The sequence below is a fragment of the Elephas maximus genome, chromosome 12 (genome assembly GCF_024166365.1).
Source record: "Elephas maximus indicus isolate mEleMax1 chromosome 12, mEleMax1 primary haplotype, whole genome shotgun sequence".
In the NCBI taxonomy this organism is placed as follows: domain Eukaryota; kingdom Metazoa; phylum Chordata; class Mammalia; order Proboscidea; family Elephantidae; genus Elephas; species Elephas maximus.
Genome location: NC_064830.1, coordinates 88,732,320 through 88,745,274, shown reverse-complemented (window position 1 = coordinate 88,745,274; position 12,955 = coordinate 88,732,320). Strand labels below are relative to the sequence as shown.

The 12,955-nt window shown below is 45.9% G+C and overlaps 1 protein-coding gene across 3 annotated transcripts in view; it reads left to right on the top strand.

Annotated features, from left to right (window-relative positions):
* The window catches only part of NFATC2IP (nuclear factor of activated T cells 2 interacting protein), a 39,588-nt gene extending 28,128 nt beyond the window's left edge, over positions 1 to 11,460 (top strand). For all 3 annotated transcript variants that reach the window (XM_049903970.1, XM_049903969.1, XM_049903968.1), the window contains 6 exons: positions 4,652 to 4,772; positions 5,441 to 5,521; positions 5,597 to 5,783; positions 7,948 to 8,092; positions 8,222 to 8,331; positions 9,194 to 11,460. In XM_049903970.1, coding sequence (XP_049759927.1) covers positions 4,652 to 4,772; positions 5,441 to 5,521; positions 5,597 to 5,783; positions 7,948 to 8,092; positions 8,222 to 8,331; positions 9,194 to 9,352 — 803 coding nt within the window. In that variant the 3' untranslated portion in view covers positions 9,353 to 11,460. The remainder of the gene's footprint in view (positions 1 to 4,651; positions 4,773 to 5,440; positions 5,522 to 5,596; positions 5,784 to 7,947; positions 8,093 to 8,221; positions 8,332 to 9,193) is intronic.
* The last annotated feature ends 1,495 nt before the right edge of the window (positions 11,461 to 12,955 follow it).

Below are 12,955 nucleotides of genomic sequence, written 5' to 3'. Positions count from 1 at the left end.
CTTCTACTCTACTTTGTTGGATAGTGAGATTGCCACCCTAGCTCTCTTTGGTTATTTACATGGAGTAATTTTTTTCCATTCTTTCACTTTCAACCAGTTTGTGGCTTTGCGTTTAAGGTGTGTATCTCTTGTAAACAGCATATAGTTGGATCTTTTTTTTTTTTTTTAATCCATTCTGCCACTCTCTGCCTTTTGATTGGAACATTTAGTCCATTTACATTCACTGTAATTACTGATAAGAAGTGACTTACTTCTGCCATTTTGTTGTTTGGTTTTTTTTGTGTGTGTGTGTCTTAAGCCATCTTTGTCTTTGTCCTTTAGTACTGCTTGCTTTTGTGTTTTGTTGGTTTATTGTAGTGAGTCTTTTTGGTTTCCTTCTTCTTTCCTTTTACATATGTTTTTTACGTATTAGTGGCTACCATGAATATTACATTTAAGAGCTTATATTTATAACATTCTAGGATAAGTTGGTACCAACTCAGGTAACATACAGGAAATTCTATCTTTGTAGCATTCCTCTCCCCCCTTTTTTTGTTGTTATCACTGATTACATCTTTATTTTTCACGTGCCTTATAACGAGTTTATCTTTGCATTTTATATATTTGTTATTAAAAAACACGAAAGACAAAACATTTAGAATTATCAAGCATGAATACCTTATTTCTAGCCTTTATACTTGTTCATGCATTTTCCTTTATTAAGGATCTTTCTTTTTATGTATAGTTTTGAATTACTTTCTAGTGTCTTTTCTCTTCCATCTACAGAACTCGCATTAGTATTTTTTCTAGGGCTGGCCTGGTGGATATGAACTGTCTTAGCTTCTGTTTGTCTGGGATTGTTTTAATTTTGCCCTCATTCTTGAAGGATAGTTTCACTGGGTATAGTATTCTTGGTTGACTTTTTTTTTCTTTCAGCACTTTAAATACATCATTCCATTGCCTCCTGGCCTCTAGTGTTTCTGAGGAAAACTTGGCATTTAATCTTATCGGGGATCTGTTGTATGTGACAGTTTGCTTCTTTCTCACTGTTTGCACTATTCGCTCTTTATCTTTAATTTTTGAGACCCTAACTATGATGTGTCTTGGTGTAGATCTCTTTGGGTTTATCTTGCTTGGAGTTCTTTGAGCTTCTTAGATTTATAGATTCATGTCCTTTGTTAGATCGGTGAAATTTTCTGTCTTTATTTCTCCAAATATTCTTTCTGTCCCTTTCTCTCATCTCGTGGAATTCCCATGATGCGTACCTTAGGTCTCTTGTTGTTGCATCATAATTCCATTAAACCATGCTCAGCTTTCTTGAGCCTCCGCTCTTGTTGCTCTTCAACGTCTATAATTTTATCTATTTTATCCTCTAATTTACTGATTCTTTCTTCTGCCTGACTAAATCTGTTGGTAAGTCCTGCTGTTGCGTTTCTCATTTTTTATTGTCCCTTACAGTTGCAATATCTCTTTTTTCAGATTCTCATTTGTTCTTGCAATGTTTTTATTTCTTTTGGCTCTTTGTCTATGTTTCCCTTAGTTTTTTAATTATATTTAATGCTGTATTATAGTCTTCCCTTTTTTTTTTTTATTTGGTCATCCCTAGATGCACTTTTACTCCTTTTGTCATATTCATTTGGATGAGCCATTGTTTCTGTTTTGTGTGTCTTGTGACTTTTTCTTGGGGCATTGGATTTTTTGAGGATGTTAACTTTCTCAGTTTTCTCCAGTATTTGGTGTTTTTGCCTGTACTACTTTCTGTAAGATTGGGATTCAGAAGCTCCAGATCTTGTTTTTCAATTTTCAGTCTCTCACAGACACCCCAGAGAACACACTGTGGTCAGTCTTTGCACCAGTGGGCACCCTTTCTCAGGCGAGATATTGTACACTAATCAATCTGATCACCAGGGGTGCAGTCCCACTCTCTGGTTATTACTCCCTTCCCTTTTCTGTTTCTGTAATCACGTTTTTAGTCAGAAAACATACTCAGTGAACCTCCTTTGGGGCTGGGTGTTGCTCTTCAGCTTTGCCTGAGGCTTCCTTCCCTGCTCTGTAGGGGCTACTTATGTCTGAGCTGGCATTCAGGGGACACACAGGTAGACATTCCTCTGTTTCAGGGAGAGGAAGAGCTGGCACTCCCCAAGGAGCCCCGAGAGATCTGTCTTATCAGCTTCAGAACCTCAGTGGCCCTCTGGTTATTGGGGGAGCAGTCTCCACTTAGATGACTCACCTCCTGACTCCACTGTATGGAGCCTTCTGTGGGAGTTTGTATCAGTCCAGGATCCTACAGTTACTGGTTGGGGGAGGGGTAGTCATACTCTGAACTGACCCCCAGGGAGGTCTGCCTTGTTGCTATCTGAGCCTGCTGCATAGAATGTTGGCTGTCGGTGTAGCCTCCACTCAAGATGCCTGCTTCCTAACACATAGCAGCCTCAGTAAGCAGTCCTCAGTGCTGACTGTAAGGGAGCAGACAGACCCAAACTGATCCCCAGGGAGGTCTTTCCTGTTGGTTTCAGAGGCCTGAGCTATGGGGTGCACAGGGAGGCTGGTAGAATGTTGACTGTGGGAGCAGACTCCACTTCAGGGGCCTTCTGTAGCAGTTTGCAATAGCCTGGCAACCAACAATTACCAGGTGCAGGGGGTGTCTCACTCTGGTCAGATTCCCTTGGAGATGTGCCTTGTTATCAATGTACTCACAGTAGAATGTTGGCTGTGAGTACGGCTTCCACCTGAGTCCTGCTTTCTAACATACAGCGGCTACAGTCAGCAGTCCTCTGTGCCAACTGGAAGTAGGGACAGACTAAACTCTAAATGACTCACAGGGAGCTTTGTCCTACTGGTTTCAGAGACCCAAGCTATAGGGTACACAGGGAGGCAGGGAGAGTACAGACTATGGGAGCAAATTCTACTCTAAGGCCCTTCTGTGGCAATTCACTGCAGGCTTGCAGGTGACAGTGTCTGGGTGAGGGAGGGGCTGGGATACTCCAAATGAACCCCCAGGGAGGTCTGCCTCGTTGCTATCAGATCTCCCCCGCCTCCTGCCCGCTGGAGTGTGCTGGCTGTGGGTGTAGCCTCCATGAAAGATGTCCCTTTGTAATTGGTTTATTTTACTTAGCATAATGTCTTCAAGCTCCATCCACATTGTAGCATATGTCAAGACTTCATTTCTCCTACTGGCTGAGTAGTATTCCATTGTATGTATGTACCGTATTTTGTTTATCCATTCATCTATTGATGGGCATCTAGGTTGTTTCTATTTTTTGGGTATTGGGAGTAGTGCTGCAAAGAACGTTGGTGTACAAGTCTCTGTTTGAGTCTCTGCTTTCAAGTCTTGGGTATATACCCTAGGAGTGGAATTGCTGGGTCATATGGTAGTTCTGGTGGCACAGCGGTTAAGAGCTCAGCTGATAACCAAAAGGTTGGCAGTTCGAATCCACCAGCTGCTCCTTGGAAACCCTATGGGGCAGTTCTACTCTGTCCTGTAGGGTCTCTGTGAGTTGGAATTGACTTGATGGCAACCGGTTTGGTTGTTTTTTGTTTTTTTTTTTTTCATTATAGTAGTTCAATTTTTAGTTTTTTTGAGAAACTGCCACACTGTTTTGCACAACTGCTGTACCATTTTTTATTCCCAACAGCAATGGGTAAGGGTTCCAGTTTCCCCACATCCTTGCTAACATTTGTTATTTTCTGTTTTTTTTGTTATCTTAGCTATCCCACATCCTCTCTGACATTCGTTTTTTTTTTTTTAATCTTAACTATCCTAAACCAAAAAGCCAAACCCGTTGCCATCAAGTTGATTCCAACTCATAGTGACCCTATAGGGCAGAGTTAGAACTGCCCCATAGGGCTTCCAGGGAGCAGCTAGTGGATTCAAACTGCTGACCCTTTGGTTAGGAGCTGTAGCTCACTGCAGCTCTTAACCACCAAGCCACCAGGGCTTTCTAGCCATCCTAAAAAAAAAAGTGGGAGTGAAATGGTATCTCTTTGTGGCTTTGATTTGCATCTCTCTGATGGCTAATGATGCTGAACATCTTTTCATGTATTTATTGGTCATTTGGATGTCCTCTTTGGTGAAATGTCTATTCAACTCCTTTGCTCATTTTATGATTGGGTTATTTGTCTTTTTGTTATTAAGTTGTCAAAGTGTTTATGTATTTTAGTTATTAGAGTCTTGTCAGATACAGTGTTTCCAAATATATTCTCCCAGTTGGTAGCTTGTCTTTTCACTTTTTTGGTAAAGTCTTTTGATGAACCGAAGTTTTTAATTTTTATGAGGTCCCATTTATTTATTTTGTCTTTTGCTGTTTGTGCTTTTGTTATATTAGATAATCTACTGTTAAAAGCGAAACCTAACAGCGTCACCCCTGTTTTTCCTTCTAAGAATTTTATGGTTTTAGCTTGCACGTTTAGGTGCTTAATCCATTTTGAATTTGCTTTTGTGTATGGTGTGAGGCATGGATCCTATTTCATTTTCATGCACGTGGATACCAGTTCTCCCGGCATCATTTATTGAAGAGATTCCTCTTTCCCCATTGAACGGACTTAGCGCCCTTGTCAAAAATCAATTGACCGTAGATACGAGGACCTTCTTGAAGCCTCCATTTGTTTCTCCTGGGGCTCCAGCCGCCCTTTCTTGGCTAACCCTCTTCTACTCCCTCTCCCTCTGCCCCAGATGCAGAAATGGCAGATTCCAGCAGTTCCCAACCTGAGGACCCCCCATATCCAGGCTTTACCTGGAAGAAGAAGTTGAGGGGTAAGGATGAAGAAGAGGAGGAGGAGAAGAAGATGTTTCTGTGAGTGAGGCGGGGCACTTGGGTCTTAGGAGCAGGAAGGGAGTTGGAGGGGAAAGCTGAGGTGGGCGGGACCCTTGGGTGGGTACTGGAAGTGTAACAAGAGGGGATGCAGGAGTATTGGGGCTCAGGTGGTGAATGAGGCTCTTGGGAGAGGAGGTGGCCCACCCCACAGGATGATAGCAAACCCTTCAGGACCACCCGTGAAGTGGAGTGTTTTGTCATTACACCTGGGACTAATGGTGTGGCTCGGGGGACAGCCTGTGTGGTTCCAGTCCTGCCAGCTGTCTCTTACCTGTCCTCTCTGTGCTTCATTTTCCTCCTCTGTAAAATGGAGATGATAGAGGTACCTGTGTTAGAGAATTGCAGAGTAGGCTGCCTGAGTTAATACTTGGCACATAGTACATGCTCTGTGTCTGTTGGGTGTTATTGGATGTTAACTTGGGCAGTAATTTACCTTAAAAATTTGGCCTTTTCTTCCCTAATATTTGGGTCATGTGAATATAAAAATGGTGACTTGTATCTTCTCTCTCCTATCTTCTAGTAAAACAGATAACTACTGGAAGATGCCCCAACTCTCCCTCTGGCTCCTGAGGGCCCATATGCCATGATGAGAAGTGTGAGGCGGCGGTCTCTCCTCTGGTTCCATTCTGCCCCTTTTCTCTCTGCAGGGCCCAGGACATGTCTCCCTCGCCCCCGTCTCCACCAAGGACCAAAAGCAGGAAGCATACCAGGGCACTCCAGAAGTTAAGGTGCGAGGGCAGGGGCACTGGCTGGGGGAGGGACAGTCTGGAAGGGTGGGTGACCCCAACTCCTCTGTGCTCCAGGGAGGTGAACAAGCGCCTCCAAGATCTTCGTTCCTCCCTGAGCCCCAAGCAGCACCAAGGCCAAGACCGTCAGAGCCAGGAGGATGACGTTGTCCTAGTGGAGGGGCCCATCTTCCCACAGAGCCCTCGCCTCTTCCCACTCAAAATCCGGTGCCGGGCAGACCTGGTCAGATTGCCTGTCCGAATGGTGAGTACCTGGAGGGTCTTTGAGAAGAGGGGCTGGGAGCCACCTTTGGAGAGACCGGAGGCTGGGCAGGGGCTCGCTGGCAGAGGGACTGCCTTCCTTTTCTCATCACACTCCTGCTGTCTGGAGCTGCCCAGCACTCCCACAGTCCTCCTTGCCTGTCACTTGCTCTTCCCTCTGTGTTGTCTTTTCCTCACTCTCGCCCTCTTTCTGGCAGACTTCCTACCTATTCTTCATGCATTTTCTTTCATTAAGCATTTTTCTTTAACATCCTCTCTTCTAAGAGTCTGTAAGGATGACACTATAAACTGCTGTACAAAAGGGGCTAGGTGGGCACACCCGACCTTTTTCACTAACTCTGCATGGCACGGATCAGCCTGAATCGAGTTCCCAGCTGGAAGTGGATCCAAGCCTCACCTTCCCACATCTCCATACCTCATGCCAGCCACTTCATATGGCACTTCCTCTCTCTGACCCTAACCACCCAGAGTTAGGTCAGACCTCATCCCTGACCACCCTGAGCCAAGTGAAAACATCCCTTGCCACCTGGGGGCCAGGTCATTGGGGACCAGGAGTAGGCTCATGAGATGGCAGAACTCCCTGCACTTCAGACCAGCTGGTCTCTCTCTCTCTCTAGTCCCCTAGGACAAGGTCACAAGCTAGAAGGACTCCATTCTTCTTCGACTGCCCGCACGGCCTTTTCCTGACCAGCAGCCCCCAGAGCTGGGTCTATACAAATTGACCCTGTGCTGCCAGCCCCTGCTGACTCATTGCCCTCTGTGGGTTTGTTAATTATAATGGCTCACAAAATTCACAGAGACTATTACCTATACTTACAGCTATGCATTTATTATAACGAGAAAGGCTACAAGCTAAAAGATGCATCAGGCAAGGTCTGGGAGAGGTCTTGGCACCACGAGGCTTCCATCATCCCCAGGGACATGCTGTACCCTCTCCCATGGATGGATGTTCTCACTGATCCAGGTGGCCCCAAAAAGAGCATTCCAAGGTCCTGGGTCCCTTAGTCATTGGGACCTCAGTGAATATGCATGACTGGAGCCTTAATCCATAGTTACGATTGATCCAATCGATGAATATGCATGACTGCATCAATCGCCTTCCCTTCCTGAAGTTCCCCAGGTGTGCGGCCTGTGTATCCTCTACTTGCCTGGCTGTGTTAGAAAGACAGAGAGCACCTGAATTGATTGGGCTGTTTTCAGAAACCAGATACAAAAGGCTAACTTTAGTTCTTTGTGACACAGAAGTTTTGGTTGGTGACCTCCTCCCAGGGTGAGCTCCTCCCTCTCGCCTCCCCCAGGACCTGTGTGTCCCTCTTGATTTGCTCTTACTGCACTAGAGGCAGCAGAGGTCACTCAGTCACCCAGAGCTTCCCCGGCTTCCTGGTGAAGGCCTGGAGCTTTGCAGGGATGGCCCATTTCAATAGCATGAATGATAAGGGAAATGACCATTTATTGAGCACTAGCCCCACATTGGAGCCCTGGTGGTGTAGTGGTTAAGCGTTTGTCTGCTAACCAAAAGGTTGACAGTTCGAATCCACTAGCCACTCCTTGGAAACACTGTGGGGCAGTACTACTCTGTCCTATAGGGTTGCTGTGAGTTGGAATAGACTTGAGGGCAATGGGTTTTGTTTTGTTTTTTTAAGCCCCGCATCTGGCGTAGCAGCCCGTGGCCACATCAACAGTGCCTCTGCTTTCTTTGCCCTATACAGTGCTTTAAAAACATCTCAGTTTGTTGTCAACCCTTGTAATGGGTGATTTCATACAAGGGTCCAGATTTCTGGCCTCCCTTAAAAACAGGCAGATATAGCCACACTGGCCCATGTTCCTACCTGGTACCAATCAGCTGGAGCTGACTGACAGCTGGCCTGCCCGCACGCATGGAGCATGGAGTTCCAATTTTCCACAGTCCCCATCACTCCCTTTTGCCTCCTAACCCATGGCGGCTTCATTTCTTTTATGTTACTTGCCTGGAGTCCTACTTCACAGGATTTTATTCTATACATTGCCTGGGCAATAGGAGGAAACTTCCAGCTGAGGAGCTCAGTGTGTGGCCAAGACTAGAAACTTGCGTTTGGGATGGTGGTGTTGGGGTGAGGGTTGGGCAGATGTGGAGGCAGGAATACCTCCTTTGCTTCTTGTCTCCACAGTCGGAGCCCCTGCAGAGTGTGGTGGACCACATGGCCAACCACCTTGGGGTATCCCCAAGCAGGATCCTCTTGCTATTTGGAGAGACAGAGCTGTCCCCTACTGCCACCCCAAGGACCCTGAAGCTTGGAGTGGCTGACATCATTGGTGAGAGGACAGTGGGGAGGTGTGGGATCCTGAGGCTTTTGCCACGGGAAGGGGCTACTGGGACCATCCAGAGGGGCTCCTGCTTCCAGCCCCTAGCTTAGGCCTGGGTTCCTGACCTGCCTCCTGCAGACTGTGTGGTGCTCGCAAGTTCTCCAGAGGCTGCGGAGACATCCCAACAGCTTCAGCTCCGGGTGCAGGGGAAGGAGAAACACCAGGTGTTGGAAGTCTCGCTGTCTCCGGTGAGTGGGAGAAATGGTTCTCCGTGCCCCTCACCCTTTCCTCTGCCTTTAATCCTGACTGACTGGTGACACTGCCCTCCATACTCTTGGGTCCCACCCACCCCAGATGGTGGGGAGAGCCTCTGGTCAACTTCTCGTCCCCTTCTGCTGGTTCCTCCAATCTAGTCTGTGCATCCCTTCAGCCTCCAAATTCCTTCCTCCATCTTTTTCCTTTTTACAGTTAAAATAGAAAGGAACCTTTGGCAGTAACCAATAAAAGCCATCAAACTAAGAATAAAGACAGCCACACTTTTAAGTGCCAGTCCCAGAGCTAAGGATAATTACTTCACATTCAGGATATTATCTAATTTTCACTACAATTCTATGTGGGAGAACACTGTTGTTGCCCTCATTTAACAAGTGAGGAAGGAGAGGCTCAGAGAGGTGGAGTGACTTGCCTAAGGCCACATAGCTGGTAAGTGGGAGAGCGTGGTTTCCAGCTCCGGTCTTTCTCACCCCAGAGACTGGGCTCCCTTCATTGTGTGGTATGCATCTCTATTTTGCAAATGAGGAGACTGAGGCTTGGAGAACTTTTCTAACCCAGAACCTGTACTCTTAAGCCTTGAGCTCTGCGTTCCCACTCTACCTGAGGAATCTGGGGTCAAGAGGGAGGAAGGGACTCATTAGAGTTCACCAGAGGCAGTAACAGGCCATACAGGAACTCAAACTGTGCTGGCTTCTTGGTCCACTCGCCTTCTCTTTGGGGCTGTAACTTCACCAACTCAGTTCCTTGTGTTCCCAGTCCCAAGTTCTCTGTTTGTCCCTACAAGTTCTCCGAAGCCTCTTTTTCAAGTTCTTACATCCATTTTTTCCCTCCATCCAGGATTCTCCCCTCAAGACCCTCATGGCCCGCTACGAGGAGGCCATGGGACTCTCGGGATGCAAGCTTGCTTTCTTCTTTGATGGGACGAAGCTTTCAGGCGTGGAGCTGCCGGCCGATCTGGGCATGGAATCCGGGGACCTCATTGAGGTTTGGGGCTGAGACTCCTCGGCCTGCCTGCGGGCCCATCCTGGACTCAGCGAGAACATCGGCCCCTTGCCTTTAAAATGTTTTTACCAAAGCCCATAAGGGCTAGTTAAAGCTGAGATAGAACATTTCTTTAAGCTAAAGCAGAATCAAGGAGTGACCTTTGGCTTTTCTCTCCCGTCGACATTGGTTTTAAGCCATTAACTACCTGGGTAGTTGTGTGGTAGTTGTTCCTGCCCTGAGTCGGCTGTGCTTCCATCCACATTTTTGTGCTCAGTTTTCCAGCCACTGGGACATGGAGGAGGTGTCCCTCCGTCACCACCGTTTCATGTCCATCATCACCCTTTCCTTCATCGAAATGTCTGTTCTCTGAAACTTTCTTGTATTTAAATAAGGGTTGGGTTTGGGATTCTAGACCTGGGATCTCTGCCACGTCTAAGACCAACAGTGGGCTTCCTTTTATTTGGGGGGGTGGGAGTGGGATTTGCTTAAGGCAGATGCCCTGGTGTGGTTCCTTCCCTCGCAGGAAATAAATGGCCAGGCTCACACATGCATTAGCTTAAGTGTAGGCAGACAATTGGTGGTTCTTTTGAAGGCTGTAGGTAGTGGATTCTCAGCCTTGGGTGTCTTCCTAACCCTAGGGAACCTTCCATTCACCCTTCCTAGTTTACCCTTCCTGGTGCACGCACAGTAAGGTATAGCAGCACGTTCAACTGTTTTTGTTTTGGGTCTTGGGATTAGTCTCTGGTTTTATGGCTTTTCCCCTCTTCTCCACCCTGCGAATCTATTCTTGTAAAATACAGTGTTTTATGTGTGAATGTGCTTTTAATATCCGCAGTGGTACCTTGTGCCGTTTCTTTTTTCACTCAACGCGTGTTAGGATCTAGCCCTGTCACCTACCCTGTTTCTGCTTCATTGCTTTGAACTGCTGCCTGGTATTCCACAGTGGGCGCCAGTTGCATTTTGCTAATCCAGTCCCTTCAGTGGTGGACACCTGGGTGCCGCCAACTCCTTGGCACCATACACAAGGCCACAATAAGCATCCTTTTATGTGTCCCCTCCTGGGCTCGCACAAACAGTTCTCTAGCATAGGTGCCCAGGATAGGATTGTGGGTCGTACAGGGTAGTTTCTCTGTGGTTCCACCAGATTTGTCCTTAGAAAGGTAATTGACCCTCCCACTGAGGCTCCTAATCTCTCCTCATCTTCCCCAGCTTTTCTTATTGCCCAGCTTTCTAATTTCTGTCAGTCTGATGTGTGTCAAGTGGTGCCATGTTTGAATGTACATTCAGCTGATCGTCAGTAATGCTGGGAACCTCTTCATATACGTGGCAGCCTTTCGGGCGTCCCTTTCTGCGACTTGCTTGTTTTCTCATGGGCGTCCTGTCTTTTCCTGACGTTGTCACAGGAGTTGAGCAGTTTTAGGCATTGCAAACAACTCTCGTAGAATGCCTTTGTCTTTTTTATTTCTACAGGTGTCCTTCATGGAATAGAAATCCTTAAAGTACATGAATTCACTATATTGTCATAGAGTTTGCTGCCTTTTGGTTTCTTGTTTAAGAGTAGCTAAGACATTCTGCACTTTCTAATGTTAGCAGATAAAACCAATGAGCATTTGCTTTCGTATCAGGCCGCTAAATGGGGCAGGAGTCTCGCTGGCACAAGCTGGTCTGTGGCGTTGGTGATACCTGTACTGAGTGGTCAAACCCTTGCTCTGATTGGTCGATGCTGGGCTGCACTGGTTGCTATATATTTTTGAATAGCATTCCTGCCTTTAAACCATTTGAAATACGCCTTTGTGTTTGAGATCCATGTTTATTTCCATCATACAACGAGCCAGTTTTCTCATTACTGTCTACTAAAAGAGCCATGAATTCTCCACTGATAACATGGTGTAATTTTAGCAAAAGTATGTCAACTTCTTAAAAAACTTTTTTTTTTTTTTGGAATGTGAGATTCCTTAGAATTTACAATGTGGCACTGCAGAAAGAAACCTTTGTAATGTTTAAATAATCCATGATATGGTATAACTCCATTTTTCAGATCTTCTGTATGTCTACGAATAAGTTCTAACACATTAAAGTTATGTATTCAGCCTCAGCAAAATAAATGGGAATACATTCAACTTGTGTATCCTTGAGGACATCTTCCTTTGTGGCCCTCACGTGATCCCCACTAAAACCCCTGTGACAGAGACCATTAGTTGTCCCTCATAGTCATTCTTCCTCCTTCTCACGTTTCTAGCTAAGCACAGGGCCACGCAGAATACAGGCAGTACTTCCTAGCCTCCCTTGCTGCTGGGTGTGGCCAGGTGTGAATCCAGGCTCCTGGGATGTAAGTAGGAGAGTGTGTGCCCATCTCCTTTGCTTTCCTCCTGTCTGCTTGCTGGAAGGAGCACAACCATACTGACCACGAGGTGATCTTGGAAATGGAAGCTACACAGGATGCGACACGAGAGAAGAGCCTGAGTCTTGGTCTCCGTAGAGCATCTTATCAGCCCCACATTGCTGACCCCTGGGCTTTTATGTGAAAGAGGAACTTTTGTCTTGTGTAAATCACTGTTACTTTGGGATTTCTGCCACTTGAACTATACCTAGTTCTTTTTTTTAATTGTGCTTTAGGTGAAAATTTACAGCTCCAGTTAATTTCTCATAAAAAAAATTATACACATATTGTTTTGTGACACTAGTTGCAATCCCCACAATGTGACAGCATGCTCCCCCTTTCCACCCTGGGTTCCATTCGACCAGTTCCTGTCCCTTCCTTCTCATCCTGCTTTTGGACAGGAGCTGCCCATTTGGTCTTGAATATCTGATGGAACTAAGAAGCACATTCCTTACGTGTATTATTTTTCGTTTTATAGCCCTGTCTAATCTTTGATGAGGACCACACCTAGTTCTAACTCCAGGATATTGCTGTTGTAACCAAGACTACAGTAATCCTCTTTGGGTACCAGTGTGAGATTTGTTCAGAGGTTCACGTCTAGGAATGAAGCCACCAGTTGTTGAATATGTACCTGCCCAGTTTCTCTTGAATACGGTTAAATTGCCAACCAAAGTGGTTGGGCCTCTTTGTATGTCTATTAGCAAGTGCTAGAAGTTTCCAGTTTCTTCACATCTTCCTCAGCACTTAATCTGGGCAGGGTATGGGAAAAACTACTTACTGTAAAAGAATTTGCATCTCCTCTGTGATGAGAGATTGTTCCTCCTTTCAAAATCTAAAAGACTTATTGGGTGATCTTTCTAAAATCCTGCTGTTTGGGACCTTTCAAAACATCAGTGAACCCTTACTCAGTGCCATGTACCAAGTTTAGCACTTTTCATAATCTCACTAATCCTCAGAGCAATTCAGTGAGGTAGGTGTTATTATTCTTTCTATTTTACAGAAAACAGAAGCTTAGAAACATTAATTAAGGGGCCCAGACCACACAGCTACAAGTCACAGAGCCAGATGGAAACCCAGGTGGGCCTAACAAATTCTTAACTAGACCAGCACATCTCAAACCTTAATGTGCATACAAATCAGCTAGGGATGTTATTTAAAATATAGATTCTGGTTCAGCAGCTCTGGAGTAGGGCCTGAGATTCTGCATTTCCTGTAAGCTCCTAGATGATACACGT